Consider the following 14,761-nt stretch of genomic DNA (forward strand, 5'->3'; position numbering starts at 1 on the left):
TATACTATAATTAAAATTCTTTTTCAAATAAAATATTTGAAAAAAAAAATCGGAATAATTATTCTATTTCAAAGACTCTGTCGGCTCTAAAATTAATACCCATAAGACTAAGACAGAATATTATACCGTACTTACTGATAACTGAGAAGTCTCTTGTAGGGGCTACACTTCTGCATGATCATTGAGACAGTTGTAGAGAAGTAGGCCTCTGGAACTTCTGTTATGACGCATGGTAAAGTTTTAGCCAGTCCTCTGAGAGTAATTTGTGTACATAAATAACCATAATTTTCTTCCGTACACACTCTCTCTAATCCATCTTTATCTTTCTTAGGAGGTTTTTGACTATACGGTTCAATTAACTTAACATAAATTTCCTTGAAAAGTCCTTCATCAGCTTTCTGAAACAGAAAAGGAATTAGTTTTTAATATTTAAATACTGAAATATTTTGACAAAAATTTAGACATTTTTCACCTTGTGCTTCTAAAGTAACTTTTGAATGCATCAATATTTATAAAAAAATATGTTTCACAGTTTGTAATAAAGACTTGCTAATATAACCGCACATGAGCTTCATACAAACTAACTATGTCTATAATAGTCCTCGAAGTCTTCAGAAATGATTCTGCGTTTAATTTCCTCCCGAGTGTCATTTATATTTTGTTACTGTTGCTGCAAGATATTTTAATTTTTTCACCTCTCCAAATGATAAATTTCCAATTTTCATATTTCCATTTCGTACTATGTTCTGGTCACGAGACATAAACATATACTTTGTCTTTTCGGGATTTACTTCCAAACCTATCTCTTTACTTACTTCCAGTGAAATTACAGTGTTTTTCCTAAGAGTTCGTGGTTTTTCTCCTAACATATTCACGTCAACCGTATAAACAAGCACCTGATGTAACCCGTTCAATTCCAAATCCTCTCTGTTATCCTGGACTTTCCTTATGACCAGGCAGCACATTTTTGTTTCCAAACAAGTTAGAGAAGTTATCGATTAGTACATCCAGGCCGTTCATGAGTTAAATCTCTGACGCTAAATGCTTACGTTAGGACGCTACGAAAGGTTTAGTTCATTACATAATAGTAATAATGGATCGTGACAACTGTAAGTGGGATTCTACTAAATTGAAATTTTCTGCCCAGCTATTTTTTAACCACATAAACGCACTAAAACTTGGAAACTAGCGCTCTACAAAATATTAGTGTTATATATGACAGAAAATATAATTAGATAAGAATACTGAACTAGTATATAGAATATATATTATACAATAGTAAACATGATGCACATTAACTGTATATATTCTATATACAACATATGCAATTAATTCATGTAACAAAATCAGTTCCGTTGAGGTGAACAAAATATATATTCTAAGATTATGAAATTAATATCTTTGACCATAATTGTCAGTAAAAAATTAGTTTAAGCTAAGAAAATGTTCTTCCTGCGTTACACATTTATAATAACAAAAATCAATATATAAATTAACAATATTTATATTTTACACAATATTATACAAATAATTCATTCATCGAAACCTATATCCATTGCAGTGAACGAAAACATACACTCTGAGGTTATGAAATGCAAATCTTTTACGAACGTTATATAAAATTTGTTTAAATTGAGGGAATGTTCTTTCTACGTCACATGACATTACAGGAGCATATTTATAATACATTACATCGCAGCACGTCATTTCACATAAATCACAGTATATTTCCATTTCTTATGCTGAAATAGTCCTTTCGAAATTCGAATATATAACCAACTATAACGTAGATCTTGCCAGATGTATTCTTTTGAAAGAAAGGAAATGAAGAGGAAATAAATATTGTAAATTTTACAAATTAAGTTTAATTAATTTTGGCTCTAGCGAAATAATAATAATAATAATAATAATAATAATAATAATAATAATAATAATAATAATAATAATAATATATTTTAGCTGGCAGAGTTAAGGCCGTAAGGCCTTCTCTTCCACTCAACCAGCAAAAAGTGTATATACATATGCATGAACTTACAAAGAATTCAACAATTTGATTTAGATGAGAGTTACATGTATACAAGAGTTATTTACGAATTAAACAACAAAATACTATGAACTATTAATTAAACACTGAAATAAACTGTGTAGCAGAATTAAACTAAAATACATAGAATGTTAATATATTACAAATAATATTAGATAATAGAAAGAGATTATTATGAGACAATTTTGAAAATACAGCACAATCAGGATGATGTCTAAAGAAAAAAGTAACAATGTAGTCAGTGATAGTTTAAATCAGTATGATTGGAGTGAAATGCTAATAAGGTTATCTTTTAAGCTGTTCTTAAAGGTGTTTGTTGTCTTGCAGCCCCTAATACTTTGTGACAAGGAATTCCATTGGCGCGACATTGGAATGGGACAAAGTTATGTTCAGAAACGAGCTCACTTAGAAACTTATTTAAAAACAATATAACACAGATTTATAAATTAAAATAATTTAATTGAATTTACACGAGTAAGGTCAAATTCAACAGTGTTCATAAATGAGATATTAAGGATATAAAGAAATAATTTATTACACAAAAGTGTTCATACAACTGTAATGAATTATTTCTTTGTATGCTTAATAAAATAATTTAATATTAACACAAAAGTCTGAATGAAAATTCAGCTTACTCAGTATTAGAATCAGATCACAATGTAGTCGTAACTTGGTGTGTTACATAAACATCATTGACGATGGGGCGTCTGTATTGTATTATGATTCATAGTTTTTGTGTACCTGTTTGCAATTCTACCCTGCTTATGAATCACGTGACGTAATAGATGTACCAGAAGAAACTACTCGATCCGCTGTACGTTTGGGAACACAAATGGCTGCCTGCTTATGACATATTCTAGAGCAAAGTTAAAAGGTAAAGGTGATAGCGGATCTCCTTGCTTTAGCCCGCAGTGAATTGGAAAATCATCAGACAGAAACTGGTTCAGTCGGCTGAGGCACTTAGAGTTTGCCAATTTCCAAAAGAGAAAAGTAGTGACAGTTCATAGAACCTGTGGGGGGGAAGGGAAGGAATATACAATTATTGGGCCTTTTTTGCATGAAAAGTGATTCATACACACCATGCAATGGGTAAATATAACGCGCAAAGAAACATGCCCAATTTAAATAACGTCTACAGTATATTATGATACATAATGAGAAAAGGCCAACTTCAAATAGGAACATAAATAGGCTATGCCAATACGTTATCACTATTAGGATTTAATACTGTTTTAGCATCATCAATGTGAACCACATATTTCAATTTAATCCACAACGTAACCAACCCATCGCTGTGGAGAAACGATTAGGTTGTCTACAATGAAGTGAGCGGGTCCTTGATCAAATCCTGATTGGGATAAGTTACCTGGTTCTGTTCTTTTTCTGGGATTTTCACTCAGCCCATTAAGAGATAATGCTGGGTAACTTTCGGCGCTGGATCCTGGAATCATTTCGTTGCCATTATCACCTTGATTTCATTTATATGTGAGATAACCATAGAGATAAAACATCATAAAATAAAAAAAAAACAAATTAGTACCGGTAATTTATTTTAATCAACTTGTGCACTATTCTGTCTTGTATAGGGAATCCCACACATTTATAAATACTGTTAATAATTTTGTTGCACACTACAGTAGTGTTTTTCAATCTTTTTTGATGATGGGGCTCCCCTTTTCATCATATGACTTTAGTGTGGCCCCCTGGCGTAAGATGTAGTGAATTTTAGGATGTAGAACATAGGAATGTGAAATTTCATACCAAGCTAAAGACAAAAGATTTTCATTATATTTTTATCTAATATAAAATAATCGTATGTCTAAATTTTCATAAAACAAATTTTAATAATAATAATAATAATAATAATAATAATAATAATAATAATAATAATAATAATAATAATAATAATAACCTTTTTCGAGCCCCCCATTAACTGCTCTGCGGATCCTCAGAGGCCGCGAACCCCAGTTGAGAATCGCTGGCCTACAGTACTATTTTTATTACAGCTGTTGCTATTCCTGCACTTTCGCTTCATTCTTTATTTTTACTTTCCATTGTCACCATTGTCTTCAATATCGTGCGTTCTCTATTTAAATTTGTTAAAACTTGTAGATCTACCATCTAAACACAATATACTGCTTTTTTCTTTCTCTTGTACGGAGGAGGGACGAGAAGGCTTAGCCTACACAGCAGCCTGAGGGTTATTGTGCTTACCATTCCTATTCTGTAAATGTTTGTGTAGCCGAACGGCTACGCTCTTATACAAGTACAACACGCCGCACCGTGAACTTAACTCGGGCTACTTTGCGGATGATATTATTTTCGACTACTCCGAACAACGATCATTTCAATTTTCAATACTGCTATAAAAACTGTTGCAGTACCTGCTCAGTGTTGCCAAATCCCTTTGAAAGAATGTAATTCCAATCTCTTAAAATAATAATATTACTCTATTTTAGAAAAAATAATAACAATCAAATTAATCGTTAAAAAATGCAAAAGTAGCCATGTGGGGACGTGGGATATTTTCCGCGAAATCGGAACTTTTCCGACAAAATCTGCACGAATGGTAAACTTAGGCGCTTGCCTGCTAACTCGGAGTTGTGCTGATACGTGCGAGGGTTCGTTTTCCTCTTAGGCTAATTGCCTGGTTGGGTTTTTCCGAGGTCTTCCCCAACCGTAAGGCAAATGTCAGGTAATATATGATGAATACTCGATCTCATTTAGTCATAGCCTATACCATGTCGCTATCACCAATCCCAACGACGCTAAATAACCTAGTAGTTGATACAGCGTCATTAAATAACCAACTAAAACAAGTGTGGACGAAGATTGTGAAGTAACAAAAATTGAAATCCTTCGACAAATTAACGGTATTCCTTTACTTTACTTACCTTAAATATCGCCTCCCTTTCAGAATTTTTAATTACACCCAGGGCATAAGACCCGTCTTGAAGGAATCCTTCGAAGTCCGTGAATGGAAGATTTAACCTCCTGACGGCCAGAAACGAGATGAAAATTGCAGCGTAGGCAATGAAAAGCACGAGAGCCGTCAGATAACCGGTGATAAAGACGATACGACAAGGCCACGTCTTTGGTGTTTCGTGGTGGGCTGTGAATATATCAACTCATTAATAAGATCAATTAATGACTTAATATTATAAAACTGAGTGCCATTAAATATCATGTAGGCCTAACTTACATTCTCACTATAAATATTAAGGTGAGAAGGTACTGCCTACAACTATTGCAGATATCTAAACAAGATTTTCAAGGAATGTTTTTACAATCTTTATCTTTAATAATACCTACTATAAATTGAAAAATTCTAACAGGTATTAAGATTATACATTTTTTATCCCATGTATTGTGGTTTCCTATCACCACGGCATGGCGCGTCCTCAGGTTGCGAATAGAGGAGACGGCCTCCAGATATGGAGGGTAGCTGCGAATATATTGAATATGCAGTCGCGGACAGCCGATAAGGGCTGATCCTCCAGCTTGGGGATTGGGCGAAGGACTAACAACCCATCACCGTGAAAAACAGCTTGTTACAAAAAGGAGTTGGGAGACCGGAGGGAAAAAGACCTTTGAAGAGGCCGAGACGTATGTGGGAGGATAATATTAAAATTGATTTGAGGGAGTTGGGATATGATGATAGAGAGTGGATTAATCTTGCACAGGATAGGGACCGATAGCGGGCTTGTGTGAGGGCGGCAGTGAACCTTCGGGTTCCTTAAAAGCCATTTGTAAGTAGGTATATATATTTTTTAAATTCCATAATGTTTTTTGGTAAAATTTAATATAGACCTAAATACTTTCTTTATATATATATATATATATATATATATATATATTATATTATATTATATAGTCTTTTTGGTCTGGTTATTGCTCACAAAAAGTTTCATTTATTTTGGATGAACAGATTTTGAAAAAAAAAACGTAGCACCCGAAACAATTTTTCTCGATTTTACATGTTTCATATTAAAATTATATCTCAATACCTGTGAACACTTCTCAATTTGCATTAAGTATCATTAAAATAAAGATTGTAAAAACATTCCCCGAAACTCCTGTTCAGATGTCTGTAAGAGTTTTTTAGTAACGTGCACCCAAACTTCAAACTTCATGAAATTAACATTGTCGAGACGAGAGTACCTTCTTACCTTAAACAGATACCCATTTATGCCCACTGGATTATTTTCGACCCACCCAGAAATTTTAGTTTCATTCCATTATGACAGGTCTTTTTTCTTTTATTGTTGATGAGATTGTTATTTACACTACTGCGGATCATTTCTTTCTTCCCGCGCAATTTTCTCCTTAGATGAGCATTGTTGTGGCTGACATAATATACGCTGCATTTAGCGCCACAGATGAACCCAAATAATCCAAGGTTGGTAATAAACTATTACACATTTTGTTCAAATTGGTATACACATTTTGAACTAAGGCATGTAAGACTATTATCCCTAGGTAAATACAGTAGAACTCCACTTATCCGGACTAATAGCGGTAGTATGATCCGGATATGCAGGAATCCGGATAATTGGGTTGGAAATAAAAAGAGTCTAGAAACAACAATAGTAAGCTACTGCATGTGTTAAAAGTACAAAATGACTATAGACCTACAGTTTATAGTAACAAACAAAGTTTCACATTTCAAACAAAATAGAATTTTAAATGGATTAAAATTATAAGAACTCTTCATATTCCATACAAAATAGAACTTTACTTATGTATGGTAGTACAGTACACGAAATAAAAAAAATGATATTAGACTTTTATATTTTACTCCCTATATTAATGGAAGTATTTTGGAAAGAGTTAAATAATTTAAATATCTTGACTACAAATAATTTTTCTTGGCAGATTTAGACATTCATGACAAAATTTTACAGTACGTATAAAAAATCAATGGGCATCATAAACAAAATCATGAAACCATCTCTAGTTCAGCGACATACCCGCACTCGTCTGTATAAAATCTGTGTAACTCGTGTGCTATACAATATATTTTATTCGTTACTGGTATCTAAATTTTATTATTGATATCTCGCATTTCCTTTGTAATATGTTGTTTGTGAAGAGTTAAAAATGAGTGAATGTATGGATTCTATGGTTGCTAATGTGTTGGTTGTCATGGAAAAACTTTTAATTAAATGCTATGAATAAAACTATTATTTACATGGGTTGTTAAGGAAGATGAAATAAAGACAGTTTAGATACCAGTCTTGTAGAAAAAAACACACAAACACACACACACAAAAACACGCGCGCGCACGCGCACACGCACAGCACACGCACACGCACACACGCATTTACAAGAAAACCTCAAAATTTTATTTATGCAAAAAAAAAAAATTGTTTCCTTTAAACGTAAAAACCATGATCGGCAAAGATCCATTTTTAATTCTTCAGTATGCCAAATGAATAAAAACATGCAATTGCATGAAATTCCGAGATCTACTTATTGCAATCAACACTGCAGACTGAATCTGCGTTATTGAATTATTATTATTTTTTACTTTGTTATTTAATGACGTATCAACTACTAGGCTATTTAGCTTAGATGGAATTGGTAATAGCGAGATGATATTCTGGCGAGATGAGACCGAGGACTCGCTGACATTTGCCTCACGGTTGGGGAAAACCTCGGAAAAATATCCAACCAGGTAATCAGCTCAAGCGGGGATCGAAGCCGCGTCCGAGCGCAACTTTGGATAGCAGGCAAGCGCCTTAGCCGACCAAGCTAAGCCGGTGGCTACTGAATTGTCATCATCAACATCATCATCATCATCATCATCATCATCATCATCATCATCATCATCATTTTAATGTATGTCTTAGACTTATGTACGTGAATAATATCTTATGATTTCTATTATGACTTTGTTTACGACCATAGTTTGTCATAAAAGAATATTTAGTTCATTACGAGTATTGACAGTGAATGTGTAGTTTTAGCTGAAAACATGTGAATATCAGCATTTGCTTTTTATGTTCACTTATATCTGCGGAGCTCTATAGATGATAAACGAAATTACTCAATTCAGGCTTGGCATGAGGAAGCCGTATCGATATAATTTTATCATATTGCATGTTTGGTTTCCCGTCTGCGTTTTTTGTAATGGATGAGATATTGATGTTTGTACATTTTTTTACCTTTTATGTGTGTATGCATTACATGAATTATTCGTGTTTCAATTTATTTGTTTTCAATTAACACAAATATATTACGGACAAAATATATTGATACATTACTGTATTTGATTTAATTTTAAACGTCGTTATAGATATTTTGATTTAGTTCTCTATAATTTTCTTAGAAAATATAAATACGATGAATTAATAAGTGTATGTATACATCTACCGAGTGATTAAAAAAGTTATGCTCAAACTGAAGGAGCTTATTGAGGTGTCGAAATATAACATTTTTCGAATAGGCACCTGTAGTCTCCAATATAATTCTCCATTAGTATAAACCTGCAACGTAAGGACCTATATTGCGGTTGTAATGATATTTTACACCTTAGATATCTCCTCTTACCACATTTGAATGGGAAAATTTATAACTTTTTGCAACAAGCTGTTCCAGAGCTGTTAGAAAACGTGCCACTCTTCATGTCTAAGCAGACGTGGATGGAACAGGACCGAACACCAACACACTTTACTCTTACGAGAGTTTCTGAAGCTCCTATATCTCGGATCCTGGATCGGAAGAAGGGATCCGACTGAATGGCCTGCCCGATCCCCCGACTTGACTCTAGTTTACCTCTTTAGGAGGCAGGTCTTTCACTGCAAACCCAGCATTCTCCAATTTTTTTTCTATTTTCTGTGTTCCTTTTATTGTCCGCTTATGATCCACATACTTTAATGTCGTCTATCACCTCATATCCTCTTCTGCCCCGTACAATATTATTTGTTTTGTTCATGTAATCTTTGCGTACTTCATTTTTTGTAAAAAAAAAATAATACGTTTATTTCATTGATATGTTGCTCATCATGTAATTCCTGACAGTTAGAGACTTACACCAACTCAGAATTACTTCCCAGACGAGTTCCTATTGTAAAATTATTACATTCCGACCCCTCTATGAGCTCCTTCAGTTTGAATACAACATTGCGAATCATAATTTACAGATTGTTGCTCAATATATTAATTTATTATTTCGTTTGAGATATTATGAAAACATAAAGTCCACCGCTGTGCAGTAACAGTTAGCATGCCTGACTATGAAACGAACCAGGTCGGGTTCAAATCCTGGTTGAGAAAAGTTACCTGATTAAGGTTTTCCGGTGTTTTCTCTCAATCCATTAAGAGCAAATGCTGGGTAACTTTCGGCGCTGGATCCTGCATCCATTTCGCCGTCACTGCTATTTTCACCTAACCCAGACGCTAGATAATCATAGTAGTTCATAAAACGTCGTAAAATAACTAATTTTAAAAAATGAAAAGAGGAAATCAGTTAATAGCGGTTTAAATTGCGTAGTTATTTTATGTCGTTATAAAATTAGAAACCTAATTATTATTAGCAAAATCCTAGATCATAAGTATATACCCATATTGCTCGGCGTTATAGGTTTTGTCGGTAACAACTTTTGTCAGGTTTACTACACTGCCATCTAGTTGTTACATAAGGAGTCACGTCATAACTGCCATTTGAATTGCATTAGCGACTGTACTGCCATCTCGTGTTCGTTTACGGCGGACGGGTGGTGTTCCTGGCGGTTCTTCTCTTCAAAGTGCAACCGATTTTAACATAGAAATGAGCAATCTATATGTATGTGTGTATTTATTCACACTGCAATGGGTATATACCCGGTGGCAGTGGTAACTAATTACACTCAATAATGACAATAATAAACTTATTAATTAAAAATACGGTTAATAATACCAATAATTAATACAAATAATTAATACTAACAATAATTTATAATAATAATAACAACAATAATAATAATAACAATAATAATAATAATAATAATAATAATAATAATAATAATAAAAGGGAATATCCTAAATTAAAAGAAGCACGATCACTTAAAATAACATTCAAAATAAATCTAATTTGTATCTTAAATCTAAGTTCGAACTAAAATCCACGTTATGTTCATATCTGCACAAGTACCTTTCCACATTACACTCATTTCGTTGTCAACTCACTCACTACACTGGAACTACGACACATTTCACTGATTCTATCCTGATTTCACTAACACTTCAAAAACATTTCACTGTTCAAATACTTTGCACTGCCACTATAAACAATAAAGCTTCCCTGACAGGAACACGTTTCACTTACACAACACACTTCACTGACACAACATAATTCTTCACTGATACAATACTTCAATAACAAAATATCATTTACATCCTTTATATACTATGTATAATTACCGCCTATTAGTAAAGTCCTTAAGCCTATTTTCAAATACGTTTGTGGTTGTTGGTATAGCCTTTAGTAAGTCTGCAGGTAAAGCATTCCAGTCCCTGATAGTACGATTGAGAAAAGAAAACTTTCCAGTGTCCGTCCTCTGTCTTCTTTCCTTCAATTTATATGAGTGGTCGTTCCTTGTGATCTAGAGTAAAAGTATAGCCTAGGTTCTTCGTTTATTTGCGAACTAAATGTCTCTTAGATACTCAATATCAACAAATTCATATATAATTTAGAAAAAATCGCTGTTCTATTATCTCGTATGTGGTACCTAAGAGATTACGTCCATTTTCGACTTTCCCCTTCAAAAATTTTCCAGAGCTCCTTCAGTGGAGCAACGTTTAACGGAGTGAGACAAGTGGCCAACAGGCTTGGAGCTCACATATTTAGTTTCTTTCAGCCCCGAACCCCTTGCAAGGACGCGTTTTGCGTACCTTCTAATTTCTCCTCCCAATTCTCCTCTTTCAATTCAATTCTGTTCTATTATTCCTCTTTCGGTGAGGGCATGGACTGGAACTATCCTCGCACGCAGGTCGCTCGAGTGGACCCATTATATAAACCGAGATGGAGAGATGTGCATTCCCTAAGGCCTCCAGCTCGCAGATCCCGCTGTGCCGCCTCCGAACACCCCTACACCGTATATGATCCCTTTACCAATCCGCGTAGGCTTCACCGCCGTCCCTTAACCCCGGTCTCACGAGTGACCATGAGCCCGGTGGAGAGCTCACGGTGCGTAGCGCTACCACCAACAACGAATGGCCAAGTCCAAGTCGTGCGGCGGCCCGCAGTCGACTCTACATCGGAGCAAGCCTAGGAAAGAAATGGAGATGATGATGATGACTTAGGGCAGGCTCCGCCAGGTCGACTCAAGATCGCGAGAGGGTATACAGGCCTGCTTACGGCTTCCACTGCGGGCAGTACAGTTGTACACTGCAGCTAGAGTCCGGACGAGAAGTTACGGCACCAGCGCGAGAGACTCATTTTAGTTCGTTTGCTTGGACTCGCCCTCACACTCAACTGGAAGGGTGTTGGGTCAGTTGGTTACTAGCATTCCGAGTGTTCAGATCGTTCTGGTACTACCGCTATTGCTAATACTGAAAACATTGTCCTTCTGAGCTCCCTCATTATGGCATTGTCTAAGGTGTGAAATCATAGAGTAGTTCATAGTCAAGGACATAAAATAGCATACAATGTACGGAAATTCATGCCAGAAGGAGTTGTAAATGGAATACCAATTCCATTGAAAAGCGTGTGTGCAAGAGTACTGGCTCCCACTGGTATTTCAAAGCGAAATTTGGCAAGAATCAAGAAAGAAGGGAAAAATATTGAGGCAGGAACAGCAAATTCTTTCTCCAGTCCGGAAAAATCACAGCCGAAGAAGAAGATCGTTGCAGCTGTAGACAGTTTTGATGAGGAAGTCCTAAGAAGTCTCATCTATAATTTCTACGCTACACATAAGCAGAGACCGACTCTGCAATCGCTTCTTCCAAAAATGGATATCAGTGTATGATTATGTGAAGGAAGTAGAGAACAGATACATTGAAAGTGAGCACGTGATGGACAGTATTTTGGAGAACATTTCCATAAACTTAGGGACATCTGATTCCAGCACAGATCAGTCTGATTCGGACGGAGAATAAGAATATTAAGATGGAATAGCGGGCGTAATTTCATTAGGCACCTTCGGACTCTTGAGTAGGAAAGTGGTGATACTGAGGTAAGACGAATATTTTTAGAAAGAGATGAAACGGATATGCCTGCCGCTCTGAGCTTGAGAACCGTAACCCAAACCAACCCCCACTCCTTTACCCTGCTGGCCGGCAATTTAAAACTTAGCGCAGGTTGGTGCCATAACATCTCGTCTCAGCTCTATCAGTGGTGGAACCTATCGAGGTCGCTTGGGTCCACCGGTGCACTGCATTTTGCCCCAGGAATATTTATGTGCTAAAAACATGAACCTTAGCAATGTAATGGATGTTGTTGTGCGAACAATTAATTTCATAAGATCTAAAGGAATCACGTGGAGTTCGGGGCACTGCTTGATGATATTACCAGTGAGTATGGGGATTTACTCTACGAGGTAAGGTGGTTACGTCGAGGAAAAGTTCTGGAACGTTTTCTGGCACTTAGAAATGAAATTGCCTTATTTATGAATGTACATGGGAAACCTGTTAGAAGTGTTGGACATGGAAGTGTATAATGAATAATGCAACAATTGTGCGAAGACTTCGAACGTAGATATCAGGAAATTATAGAACTTGAACAACAATTTAAGATATTTGCAACACCTTTTTCAGTGAATGTCCTGGATATTCCTACTGAACTACAATTGGAAATACTTGATTTACAAAGCGATATTGAGCTACAGGATAAGTATCAACACAGAAAAAGTATTAACCATTTCTATACTTGTTTTCCACGAGAAAGGTTTCCTAAACTGCACAATCTCGCTGCAAGAACGTTGTGCATGTTCGGGACAACCTACGTATGCGAAACACTGTTTCCTTTAATGAAGTTTACAAAGTCACGTTACGGAAGCCAATTAAGTGATGAACATTTGAAAGCATGTTTGCGATTGGCTGGTACTAAAAACAATAGCTCCACGAATCGAAAAGCTGCTTATTAACAGAAAACTGCAAAAATCGCCGCGAATCTCTGATGTATAAGAAAAAGTACTATTATTAGAGATTTGAATAACAACGTTTGTACTGTTGTTTTATTTTGTTAATTGAACTGTATAGCAATGAGAAGAAGACAAACAGTGAACAGTTTTATTTCGTAGTATGTTGATCTGTATAAAAGTGTATATTTTGTTTTGTTTCGTTGTTATGCAAACATGCAAAAATTTACTTCGTATATAGTTAGTTAACTGTACCAAATTGTATAGAATACTGTTTTCAATATAGTGCAATTAACAGTGAAAGTGTGCTTCAATTAAAAGCTGAAATTAATTTACATTCTTATCACAAATTTGGTTCACATACAAGTTCTTAGCTCCGCCACTGTGGAAGCAGCTACCCTTGCCCGCAGCCGTACGTCAGGGCTTGAGGGCTTGTACGTACGCACGAGAGTGTAGTCACTTGACGCTCCCTGACTTAGGGGAAATGGAATTAATATTGCGAAATTAGTCCGAAGTCCAACGCCGAAAGTTACCCTGCAATTCTTCTTCGACTGGATGAGGGAAAACCTCGGAAAAACCTCAATCAGGTAACTTGCCCCAACCAGGATTTTAACTCGGGTCTGCTCGTTTCACGGTCAGACGTACTAACCGTTACTCCATAGCGGTGGACAAATAAAGGACTCAAACACACAAATATAAAACACATACAGGATACCAGATATGACTCTCTTGGTATATACTGTAAACCAGCGTTTCTCAAACTATGGTCCGCGGACCACCTGTGGTCCTCGAGGTCTGCCCTTGTGGTCCTTCAAAAAAGAAGAAAAAATAAAATTCAAACGAATTGCGTATCACACTATAGCTTAAAATCTCAGAGTTTGGAAATGACACATGTCAATCGAATTTCACTTTTTCTCCCAGTACTGACATTTTACGAAATTTATTATCCTACCCAGCTATCGACTTTTCACTCTACTCTCAGTAACAAAAGAGGGATTTAAAACACTATACACGTGGTGTTTCTCGACATCTTTTCCCTGCATATCTGGTGCCGCAACTGTAACCAAGGCAAGGACCACCAGAATTCATAACAGAGGATCAAAGTACCGAAACTTAATTCGATTTCAAATATAGGTATACTGGTATTAAAATAGCTACGAAAATGATAAATCTGCTTTCGAAGGGAACAAGAGTAAGGTGGTCCGCGGAACTGTTCTGACTTTAAAAAGTGGTCCCCACTTCAGAAAAGTTCGAGAAACGCTGCTGTAAACGTATAGTATTTACAGGTTTTAAAAAAAGTATCCAATATTTTAGGAGGTGGTAGTATGCATCAAAGAAGAACATAATGTCTAATAAACATGGGTCCTACAACACATACTTTCTGAGATCTGAATACTTGTTCATAGGAGGTGGTCAATGTGACGTCCATTCACTGCAATGCATTCCTCTGCCCTTTGGCGTAAGGACTCACGCACTCTTTGAAATTTGTTTTAATACGTTAATAAGAAAGTCCTAATAACGAGCCCCAGTTAATCTCTGTGGTAGCACGTATGGCCCCATTAATCTATCGCCAAGAACGCCTGCCTATAAGTTGATTGAGAATTGGTGCTGATGCCTTGTTTCTTCAACTGCATGGGGATTTTCATCAGTCTACAC

The 14,761-nt window shown here is 35.8% G+C and overlaps 2 protein-coding genes across 3 annotated transcripts in view; one reads left to right on the forward strand and one right to left on the reverse strand.

Annotated features, from left to right (window-relative positions):
* LOC138701642 (gustatory and odorant receptor 24-like) overlaps window positions 1-14,761 on the forward strand; it is a 77,315-nt gene that overhangs the window by 43,285 nt on the left and 19,269 nt on the right. The gene's annotated exons all lie outside the window — the stretch shown is intronic.
* The window catches only part of LOC138701634 (probable glutamate receptor), a 67,454-nt gene that overhangs the window by 11,774 nt on the left and 40,919 nt on the right, over window positions 1-14,761 (reverse strand). The window contains exons 7-8 of the mRNA XM_069828739.1: window positions 4,939-5,156; window positions 136-398 (exon numbers count right to left, since the gene is read on the reverse strand). Of these exons, the coding sequence (XP_069684840.1) occupies window positions 136-398; window positions 4,939-5,156 (481 nt within the window). The remainder of the gene's footprint in view (window positions 1-135; window positions 399-4,938; window positions 5,157-14,761) is intronic.

The sequence above is a fragment of the Periplaneta americana genome, chromosome 1 (assembly GCF_040183065.1).
Source record: "Periplaneta americana isolate PAMFEO1 chromosome 1, P.americana_PAMFEO1_priV1, whole genome shotgun sequence".
Classification (NCBI taxonomy): Eukaryota; Metazoa; Arthropoda; class Insecta; order Blattodea; family Blattidae; genus Periplaneta; species Periplaneta americana.